The sequence below is a fragment of the Rhipicephalus microplus genome, chromosome 1, assembly GCF_043290135.1.
Source record: "Rhipicephalus microplus isolate Deutch F79 chromosome 1, USDA_Rmic, whole genome shotgun sequence".
In the NCBI taxonomy this organism is placed as follows: domain Eukaryota; kingdom Metazoa; phylum Arthropoda; class Arachnida; order Ixodida; family Ixodidae; genus Rhipicephalus; species Rhipicephalus microplus.
Window position 1 is genome coordinate 246,027,367 of NC_134700.1, and position 10,901 is coordinate 246,038,267.

At 46.7% G+C, this 10,901-nt stretch overlaps 2 protein-coding genes across 2 annotated transcripts in view; both read right to left on the bottom strand.

Moving 5' to 3' along the window:
• The window catches only part of LOC119185413 (eukaryotic initiation factor 4A-I), a 48,379-nt gene extending 46,816 nt beyond the window's left edge, over positions 1-1,563 (bottom strand). The window contains exon 1 of the mRNA XM_037434439.2: positions 1,436-1,563. Coding sequence (XP_037290336.1) covers positions 1,436-1,458 — 23 coding nt within the window. The 5' untranslated portion in view covers positions 1,459-1,563. The remainder of the gene's footprint in view (positions 1-1,435) is intronic.
• A 619-nt stretch (positions 1,564-2,182) lies between these two features.
• On the bottom strand, positions 2,183-10,542 carry LOC142814170 (uncharacterized). The gene is made up of 3 exons (XM_075892194.1): positions 10,362-10,542; positions 6,933-7,110; positions 2,183-2,423 (listed from the first exon to the last, which is right to left on the bottom strand). Exons 1-3 carry the CDS (start codon positions 10,485-10,487, stop codon positions 2,326-2,328), a joined length of 402 nt encoding a protein of 133 aa, XP_075748309.1. The 5' UTR covers positions 10,488-10,542; the 3' UTR covers positions 2,183-2,325.
• Between the last annotated feature and the right edge of the window lie 359 nt (positions 10,543-10,901).

Below are 10,901 nucleotides of genomic sequence, written 5' to 3' on the forward strand. Positions count from 1 at the left end.
GCGGTTCAAGCAAACACCAGAGTTTTAACATGCATCACCTCTCACAAAACATGAGCATTAGAAACCCCAACACAGCAATTTCACGAAGGTTATGTGTGAAGAATATTCGAAATTGAAAGCACGGCCAATATCTGATGTCAATGTTGCTGCGAAATGGCGGGGGGAGGGGAAATCACACCAGTCAACTAAAAATGTTTTGCCCCGAGACCTCACCCGAACTTGGTGGGCCATGCTGTTTGACCTCTGGACGATTCATGACCGCAAGCTCACGGTATGGAATTGGTGTTTTTTACAGGTCAGATATCAAACACGACGAAGCAGCATAGGTATGCATTAAGAACACGTCGAGAATAGCCTACGGAAAATCGGTTGCGTCGCACTGACAGGCGTAAGAATATGCGTACGTCTAACTACAGAGATAACTTCGATCACTTTAGTAATCAAGCCGGTGTTAACGCACGATGACCGATACAGAGTTTCAAACGGCACCGCGAATCCGATATGCTACAGCTGTCGCAAATAATTCTTTATAGAGATGAATCGATTCAAGCACGTATGCGCACTACGACGGCTCTTTTGACATTCGTGCGTTGTAAGCTCAGAATCGGCCCCGGCAAGGGCAAACAAAAATTGAAATAGATTTGACACTGATACCGCCTGACAATTATAGCCAATCTTGACATTTTGTACAAAGCTAAGAGTTTATTGGAAGCTTTTTACCGTCATTTTACACATTGACAAACAACAAACATTTTTCACTAGCTCTAATCGGTAAAGTAAGCGGCACAACTGCACTGACTGTTGCTGAGACGAACAGGCGGGGGCAAGGTCTGCGGTGGCATTCGCTCGAGAAATAGCGATGACACGCCGCAAGGCCTAAAGTAGGCCTAACGCCAGACTCCGGCGCAGTTGAACCGGCAACGCGACGTAGTTGCAAGTAGACAACAAAATCAATGTCGGGACGCGCTCCCAACCGTAGTTAACGTCACAAATGTGTTCCAGCTTTGACATTGTTGCCAAATTACCGCCTCCACATCAGCAAGCTGTTTCCGTCGCACCCATTCAAACGTCCGGTCCATCGCAGGCGGGTAAATCGAGGGTTCGGTACATAGCTCTACTCGACAGGCAAAGAGAAACAACTTTCAAATGCTGAAAAGCCAGCGGACTGTCGTACAACGACATAAATTAGTTTCCGGCGCGTAAAATTCGCCCAATCGTACCGCGTAGCCGGGCACGTGTTAAGCGCAGTGCAAAAACCAATTCGCCATGATGGCCGTACCGCAAGACGGGCCCAACAATTTCGGGTATTCCTCAAACAATCGCACGCTAATCATGCCAAAAACAACCTCATGGCAATATTGAACAGCTTAAAAACCCATTATGGCCATTTTTAAAAAACTCGGGGCGACAAAATATACTTGAAGACGGAGCTCACCTTTCATCGTGGGAATAGGACATGATCGCATGCAATAGTACGACACGAAAGGAAAAACCGGCCGCAGTTTCACACCTAGTATCCTTCCGCGTTATCGTGCCGATGAAGGTTTATCATACTAAAACTTGCAAAAATACAAATTATTGTAGCTCAATATAATTATTTTTGCATTTTTTCTTGAAGATATGGTTATTTTTCTAGAAGTTGCAAATTACAAAGCAATTTATTGTACTATGTGAGACTATTTTTTTATAGTCGGAGGCGCTTCCGTTTGTGTGAACAAGCTTTGCAGCCTCTTCTCTCTGGGGCGTTCTCTCTCTCTATCGTGTAGGCTGTGGACACTGGCCTCGGTGCAATCTTTCATCTTTGTTTCTTTTTTTTTATCTCGTATGACAGTGGGTTTGATATTACCGCGTATCATTTTACTTCGGTGTAGTAGGCTGCGAGCATGCATCGCTGAAATAAGTATGACATTTCTGGCAACCAGCGAAGTTGGTGTGATCATAGGTTGGTCGTACCAAGTTCAACCGTGCTCGTACAAGTACACTGTAGTGCTCGTATCATGCTGTGTGACCAAAGCATATAATAACTTCTGAAAGTGGCGGCCTTTTTAAGGCAGTAATCCCGTTCCCTCACTACTACAGGGGCTACTGAAGACACTTAGTCGGATTATGTTGGAAATGTGCGAGGGCAACGGTTTTGTCAAAATGCTGAGCACTTTTTTTTTTCTTTCTACAGCAAATATAATGAATTTTGAACTGCAAGTGGAAGAAACAACGGCGCGTCACTGATGCGCCTGTTAACGTTGTCAAAGTCGTGACCACTGCATGGCTCAAAAGACTGTTTCTTCACATTTTTTTCTTTCTCTTCGGCGAAAGAGTGAAAGTAGTTTAATAACACTGTTCAATTAGCGTGGTGCACATCTCTTGAAGCTTGGGAACCACCAGCTTGGACGGCTCGTGGACCGAGTAGACGGCGACAACGAGAACTGCAAAAGAAATGACGCCCGTCAGAAGCTGTCAAATCGCCGTACGAGTCACTTTCGTTGCCTTGTCGTTCTGTCGAAACTAGCACTGCATAGAAACCCTCTTGCTTGTTTGGCCCGTGCCACCAACTTACGTCACCTGAACCCAAGTAACGTTTTCCCCGTGATTCATTGCCCGTGACGTTTACGTGCGTATCATAGAATAAAGGGCGATGGGGACTACGTGCGTCATGTTCTCTTTCTCACTTGACCCACAAGCATGCGGAATTTTGTCACCAGGTGGCCACAGAACAACCGAGGTGGCTCTGCACTTTCGGCATTGACTTTCGGTTTCGACGAGCAGGTCGTTGCTGACATCATACTGGTTTAATTCAGATTTTTATTAAATAGATATCAAAGTTTGTATTTTTATTTGTTATTTTTGCTTTTTTGCAAGGTCTCCTTTAAACAAAAAAGAAGTTTTTGTATTTGCAAATTACGGTTTCACAATACCGAAAGCGCCTTGCTACGTGGAAAACGCCACTCCTGAATGAAATCAAGGTGGCGTCTATAGTGAACTATAACCAAGGTGGTTGACTATAACATACTAGTAGCGACTTTGCCTTGAAGTTGCCAAGAAGGTTAAAATACTTGTTAAAATTGCTGGAGTGGGCATTGTTGTTCTGTGGTATGCAGCTACGCCTGCCAACTTCTTAGGGGGACATGATACACTCTCGGTAATCCGTCGGCGGAGGAAATGGCGTTTTCCTCACACGCCCGACGAGGTTAATGTCGTAACTTTTTCGGGTCAGATATTGCTCGAGATGTTCTCTGTGTTACTAGTTTTCATTAGTAAGCCTTGAATTTTTGGCATATTTTATTATAAGTCACCAATACTCGTCCCTGTTATTTCATCGGGAAATATTTTTAAAATTAACTTAGCATCTACACAAACAGATCAAAACCATTTGATCTATTTCAGAGAAGAGCATGTTTTTGAGATCTTTGAACGGCAAAAGCTCGCCTCACCTCTGTTGGCAAGGCACGGCGGGAGCTTCCACTGGTGGTGAAAATTTATTAAAGTCTGACCACCAGTGGAAGCTCCCGCAATGTTTTTTGGCCTCCTTGAAAGCTCCCGCACCAGCTGGCTGTGACGTCATAGGCATGACGGCGTCTATAAAGGCCAACGTTACAGTTTGAAGGTGAACATATTCGACAGAAATTGATAAAAAAAAAACGCCGGACTCGAATCGTCTGGATTCGACAAATAAAGTTTACGATACGAATTGTGAAATTCAAACGAAGGACGATGGAGAGGAGGGAGGGGGGCACCACCAATTCGTTATCTGCTCAGCCGGCCGAACAGTCATCCCTGAAGAGAGTGAATCGGTCCCGAAACGTCGAGTCAGTTTATAGTTTTTAATTTTATCATTAGAAACTTCGGACTGAAAGCGCCTGGATGAATTAATATACTTTATTTGGTCTGCATGTAAACTATAGACTATTCTAGTTCACTATAATTAGGTCCATCGGAACGCGCTTTCGCACGTTGCGGGCCGCTCCCATGTCGAAACAGCAAGGCCAAGTGTCTCTACCATGTCGCTTTCTGCCCCCCCCCCCCCCCCCCCACCCAGGAAACAATTTCTGCCTACGCCCCTGCTTTGCGGTCTCGTGCTTTTTGCTGCCGACGTCCTCGACAGTGCAGTGCGGCTGAAACGGAACGCATTCGAGTCATTGCACTTATTTTCCTGTCGCTTCTGACAGAATATCTTTCCGCCTTTTTTTATACACAGCTGACAGAATGTGAGCTCGACTGAGTTTCCATTGGCGAGCAAAGCATCATCGGGCTCCTACCACGTGGCCTTTGCACACGAGGTTAAGACGGCTGAAGCATTCGTCACGATGCTTCGCCGAAACTTCCCGAACATCAGTATATCTACATTGGCCGCGAATAACGTACGGTAGTGAATAAAATTTACCCAGCTTTCCGTCTCACGCATTTCACACTTCAATTTTGATGATTGGTGCACTTTGTTTAGTGTGCAGACAGAAGCAAGTAGCTCGATATGTCCCGCAGCAGAAGACGCAGCGCACCGGTGTAGCTCCCCCGTCGCTGATTGACCACGTATTTTTCCGCCAAACGGAAAACTACACGAAAACGGGTCTCAGCGACAAAGAACGGCAGACGGGCTCGAAAGAAACCAGCCGGCGTCCAGGCCACGCTCGGAAGCCTGAGAACGGGGGTCGTGACGTCGAAATTTCGTTCGAAGGAATCTCGCCGACTGTACCGGCGACATATTCTTCTAGACCCTCCTCCCATACCCCATCTCCGCACGCGCCTGAGATCACCTCCCAATCGTTCGCTGCATTTTCGATAAATATGTGGGGTTTTAACGTCCCAAAACCACCATTTTATTATGGGAGAGAGTTCCGAGAATTTTGCTGCAATTTTGCGATCGTTAACATACACGAAAATTCGATGAATGCGCAGTTTTATGCCGACACAAGACCGAAACCGTTCATATATCAGTTCTAATGCAGATAATATATTAGTTCTAACGGAAGTGTATACGGGTAACGGGAGTCACGGCTTTGTCGATCTTGGCGAAGCAATGGTGAATCGCGATAACGACGCACGAAGAAAAAACGTCCACAGGTGCAGGAACGCATGCGCGAATAGCTGGGTGTTATGAAGAAATGGTCGCTCAAAACCCGACCCGTCACATTGCCAGCGGACGCCTATTGCACGCCTGTAGATCGGGCGCGTCTGGCAGCTATGTCAAGCCCTTCCCTATTAAGCGCATTTACGCAATGAAATTACTAAACATTACTACCTGGGGAGGAGAGAGTTTGCACCTTCTCACAGTAGACTAAACAGAGCACAAGCGGTCACACTTAGACAATTACAGACAGTCTTATTGCTCACTGGCAAAGGTAAAAGAATGGTACGATATAAAAGATATGAATGTTGTTTGCAAGGCATGTAGGAAAGGAAGTACACGCTTGAGCATATGCTCTGGGAATGTGGGTCACTTGGCCGTGGCATTTCCCGGGAACGATTTACAGGGATGATAAAGTCTCACGATCATATCCCCCAAGTCCTGGCTGTCCAGTACGCCCATGACAGGGCTAGGAGGCTTGACCTCCCAGTCCCAACGTGGGATAAGCCAGGCAGGTAGCTACACCCTTTACAGAAGGTATAAATAAAGTTATATCCATCCATCCATACATCCGTGCGTACGACGCCATCCCAGTTTAGCTGTTTTTGCGTACGTTTCAATTCACTGACTTCTACTATGCGTCTTCCAAATACCATAGGTGGAGCCTAGACAGCCAAGAGGTCGTGGAACTACACCTTGATTCAACGAGGAAACTTCTAGCTTTGGGAACATTACCTTTCGTTTGCTATAAAACCAGTTAGTTGTAAACCTAATTGGCCAAATGGGTGCAGTTGCTGCAATAAATCTATTACGACGGGCCGTGGCCACGTCTGGTCGTCTCCATGGCAAAAGCGGGAAGGACTGGATGGGATGTTGAGGCGCAGCTAACAATAGGCAGGGCTAACACTATAGGAAGCCAACAGCTAAAGGCGCGTTTACACTAGAGAGACACGACACCAATATCGGTCTGCGGGTTGTCTTTAGGAGTGTATTTATTCTTGTCTTGACCGCAAAGACACAAATAGTCCACCGGATGTCTCTCGAAGGCCCCGCCCGCGTCTTGTCGTGCTCACGGTCTTTCGTCACATTGGAGGCACACGCAGCGACACCGACTAAACTTGCACACCTGCACCTCATTTTCAGCCATGATCACTGCTCTTCCATTGTCGCTCTCCGGCTACTCGGCGCAGCCCCCACCATAATCCATGGTAACGAGGGACGGGGTTGGGGATACACAATAGGGTAGCCAAGAAAAGACTTCCGTTGAGTGCTCGAGCTGCCCATTCAGACGCCGCGGAAGTCTTTGAGAGGGCATTGTTAATTCCCCCAAGATTGCCCACTTCGTGATCGTTTGAAGCAAAGACAAGGAACAAATTTTCGCTCAGCCGCCGATCTCCCAACGACAGGTCTGCGGATGCGTTTTGCTGGGGTTTTCGGCCTCTCATCATGTTGCACTACGATGAAATGCTGTCTTTTGAGGCGTCGTCACCGGCCTGATGTGACTATGGGGTCTGGTGACTTCGTCGGCGGGCGACTCGTAGGTCAATGGTTTGCGCCTGCCTCCTGTTTTCGTCGGGGTCATGTGAGTGTCGTGTCGCTCTAGTCTACGCGCGCCTTAACAGTGGTCCTTTCCCGCTTGCGACAAGGATATATACGGACCCCAAATACAAAGACGGCGCCAGGATTTTTTCTGGGGGAGGGGGGGGGGCAGGCAAGAATTTTGATGGGGCTCCAACCCGCCTGTGCTGCCTGCTGGCGCTGCACAAATAAATGATACTCTGCCACATCTTCCTTCCCGGCCACCATTGCATAATTAAGGAAGTGCGTGCCTTTTACGTTTCCCTCGCCCCGTGACACCTACAGGAGCGCGTACCGGCGTTGGCGAAACCAACGGCGCACTTGGCGTCCGGCCTTCGCAGTAGGATGACGTTCTTGCCCTCCATCTTTAGGAAGGTGAAGCGCAGTCTGCAGATGTTCACCCCACCGCTGTACATGCGCAGCGGATCCCGGTGCGACGACACAAGCTCGCGAACCTCGGACTCGGACACCCCCTGCATGCAGCGGTAATGCGTACGCAGGCGATTGAACTGATACACTAGCCGCTATTTTGACACTGCAGCCATAAAAGCTGTGTGCATCGAAAACGACACTTGGGCTAGTTGGTTGAGATGCATCGTGTAACTTTGGTTTAAGTGCACGAAGAAAGACGTAAAGTTTCACAGGTCAAGTGCTTACTCGCCACTAAAAGATTTATTGAAAAGAGAAGAATACAAATCCATGAAATAAAGATCAACACATGTGTGTGCAGGCAAAAAGGAGAACCGTAGCAACACGAGAACAATCGGTTGACAAAAATCATGATGATTATCCGGAGGCATAATCTAGAAAGGCAAATCCTTATCTTCTAGCAACACTGAAGGTTGGCTGATGCACTAATTAATCTGCTCTTTTTATTTTATGAAATGCTTCAGTCACCTCACGAGCTAATTTATTGTTACTACGAGAAACAACCTCTTTGTCCTCAAAAAACAAGATAGCAGCCGCACTGTCTGCAATGAACCGCGACATGGAATGTGTCTAAGGATTTTAAAGATGAATCGTGTTTTCTAAGACAAACATTGATGCGCCTTCCCAACTGGATTTTGTATACACTTCACCACAGCTAAACGGGACCATGTACACGACACCCATTGCACATTTTCCGTAATGTCCTATGAAATACAGTGAAAGGTTTGTAGACTGCGCAATGAGCATCGTGTACATGACCCAATGTAGCTGTGGTAAAGTAGGCCAGTAGGGACGCTCTAAAAGACGAATATTTGTGCACCTTCTCGAGTCCCTAGTGGCCTACTTTATCGCAGCTACACTGGGTCATGTACATGATGCTCACTGCGCAGTCTACAAACCTTTCACTGTATTTCATAGGACATTGCGGAAAATGTGCAATGGGTGTCGTGTACATGGTCCCGTTTAGCTGTGGTGAAGTGTATACATAAGCCAGTCGGGAAGGTGCATCAATGTTTGTCTTAGAAAACACGATTCATCTTTAAAATCCTTAGACACATTGCATGTCGCGGTTCATTGCAGTCAGTGCGGCTGCTGTCTTGTTTTGGAGGACAGTGAAGTTGGTTTTTTGAACTAACAATCAACTCGTGAGGTGACAAGCATTTCCTATGAGAAAAAAGAGCAGATCAGTGCATCAGCCAACATTCGGTGCTGCTACACGATAAGGAATTTGCCTTTCTAGATAATCTTTTCTAGATTGCGGATAATCTTTCTGCTTTTTGTTAACTGACTGTTCTCGTGTTCCCATGGTTGCCGTTGGCCTTCACACGCATGCGTTGATCTTTATTTCGTGGATTTCCATTCTTCTATTTTCAATAAATTTTTGTTGTGAGTAAGCGCTTGTTCTGTTCCTTTGTGCCTTTCTTCGTGCACCACAGTGTGTGCATCTCAAGCGGAAGGCACAGGCTTGGCCATGTCACACCCGGAATGCAGCTATAGTTACAGTTACGCGTTCCAGTAGCAGCCCACACTTTTTGCTCAGGTCTTATAAACCACTGGTGTCTTCGCATTTTGGGGCAAGGCGAGGGGAATGGATGTCAACAAGAGTGGCATTCTGCAAAGAACGTTTTTTTTATATTCATCGCAAATTACTTGCCGCTTATAACAGGAAGCACAGTCAGTGCATGTCGAAGGCCTAGACGAAATTTCCGGACCCCTCCACAGCGGCATCTCTTACAATCATATCGCGGTTTTGGGACGTTAAATCTCCGATAATCTGACAGAAATCTCGTGTCATGTGGATTGTTATCAGGTTGAAAGTACGTTACAGATCGTTTGCCACTCGAAAGGGAAAACACGCTACTAGCTTGGTTGTCTTGACCAGTCTTTTTTTTTCTTTTTTTTCACCCATGACAGAGCATCTTTGACTATCATCTCTTTCTTTCCTCGTCACCCCCCCCCTTTTTTTTGCAGGGGTCTATTTTATATTGTGCTGTTGCCCAGTGGCATAGTCAGTGTGTCAATTTGGGGGTCAACCCGCAAACTTGCGATTTTTACTTTCCGTATACATCCGTATACAAGTGCAGTCATTTTGCTTAAAATGTGAATCGTGACCGGCACATTTTGTTCTGTTGTGCATGGACACAACCACACTGAGATGCGGTGGCGTATCCAGAAATTCTTTTTCATGGGGAGGAGGGTGCACGTGCAACTATATACTCTATGCATGTTCGTGCGTATACGTTTATGTGTGCGTACGTGCATAGTATACACATCTAAAACTGAAAATGAACGAGAGAGAATTGAACCCCCCTTCCTCTCCTTTGTTCTTACTCGAAATGCAGTCGTATAGACGCGTGCGTGTTCCCGAGTACCGTTGCCACTTTTAAAGTTTTTTTATTTATTTGGGCGTTTTCACAAAATGCCCACAAAGGAGGCAAAAGGAGAGAGTGTCTCCCGACTTGGCCCACTCTTCGTGAGGCACATTTTCCACGTATTCGATAATAATAATATTTGGGGTTTTGATGTCCCGAAAACACACCTTGACGATGACTGGCGCTGTAGTGGAAGGCCTCGGAAATGTCGACTATCGTGTGTTCTCTGGCGCGCACTGACATTGCACAACGTACAAAGGCCTCTATACCGTTTCGCCTCCACGTAAATGCGACGACCGCGACCCAGGTCGGCCCCGCGGCCTTCCGGTCAACAGCCGTCGCCGAGCACCGTAAATCCACCGTCGTAGATTTTACTAATCCGAGGTTACACGTGCAAGACACGGGCAGCCCGACTATCTTGCCAATGGCACTTCCAAGTCGTCAACATAAATAACACGGCAGCGGGAAGCTGACTTGCTAGCAGGGATCGGAAGGGATAACTGGCCCTGCTCGGCAAAACGCAGCGAGCCTCGAAGGCCAGTGGATCCCTGGACGGAAGGACCTGTACTTTCCCAGAAACCTTAAAATCAGTAACAGTTTTTACTACAAGAACGCACGGTATGCTTTTTCTCACTTTGTTGGTAGTTTAAATATACGTCGAAGTGCTAGGATGATAGTGGAAGCTTGGGCTAGTTGGTGCGTAGTCATATTTGCAAGATGTTTCAGCGCGTGAACAAGGAAAAAAGGACAAAGGAAAAGGACTCTGTGAAATAAAGTTAGTTGGAAGTCAGCGCTATTTCTGTCTGCCCTGTCCTTTTTTCCTTGTTCGCGCGCTGAAACATCTTGCAAATATGCTAGGACGAGACAACGCGTTTTCAGGTGCGCCAGCGGCCGATCTCTGCCTTTTACTTTTTTCTGCTCACCGGGTATATTTCAGGCGGCTCGTAGGCGATGCAGGCTCCCGTTTGAAGGTTGTGCACTGCCGCGTAAAGGCACTGGCCCTGGCCTTCGACCGCGGTCAGTCTGCTTAGCAACAAGCCCCAGTCCATGTCCAGGCGCTACCGGGCGTCCTTATCGCTTTGCCTGCTCGCTGCTGCTGACCGCTTAGCATATGGCTCGTCCCCACTATCTACGAAACAAATGGACACGCAACTTAAGAAACCATAAAGAGAAACAATGAATTGGTTTAGATTGATGAACTGCATGAACTCTAAAAACTCTAACGCCACAAATTTCACTATCATAAGTTCATTATTAGCAGATAAAGTCAAGGTTGAAGTTTCGTTTTTAAATTTCGCGCCGTAATCTCCGCGCGTGACGTCAGAAATTTCATAATGTATTTCTTTGTATTTTCACGACAATGGCTCGATGAAATGTTGCGAAACTTCGCATGCTTCGTACGACACCCCCAGGTGACAATGTAGATGATTTTTTTTATCGATTAGAAGCTACGTAAGACCCAG

Bases quoted from the DNA above. Each gene is read 5' to 3' on its own strand.
- LOC142814170 (XM_075892194.1), bottom strand. From the start codon at position 10,487: ATGGACTGGGGCTTGTTGCTAAGCAGACTGACCGCGGTCGAAGGCCAG. The intron at 7,111-10,361 runs GTGAGCAGAAAA...CGCTGCATGCAG, and splicing joins AGCCGCCTGAAATATACCCG to GGGGTGTCCGAGTCCGAGGT. The intron at 2,424-6,932 runs GTACGCGCTCCT...TTTCTTTTGCAG, and splicing joins CGTTGGTTTCGCCAACGCCG to TTCTCGTTGTCGCCGTCTAC.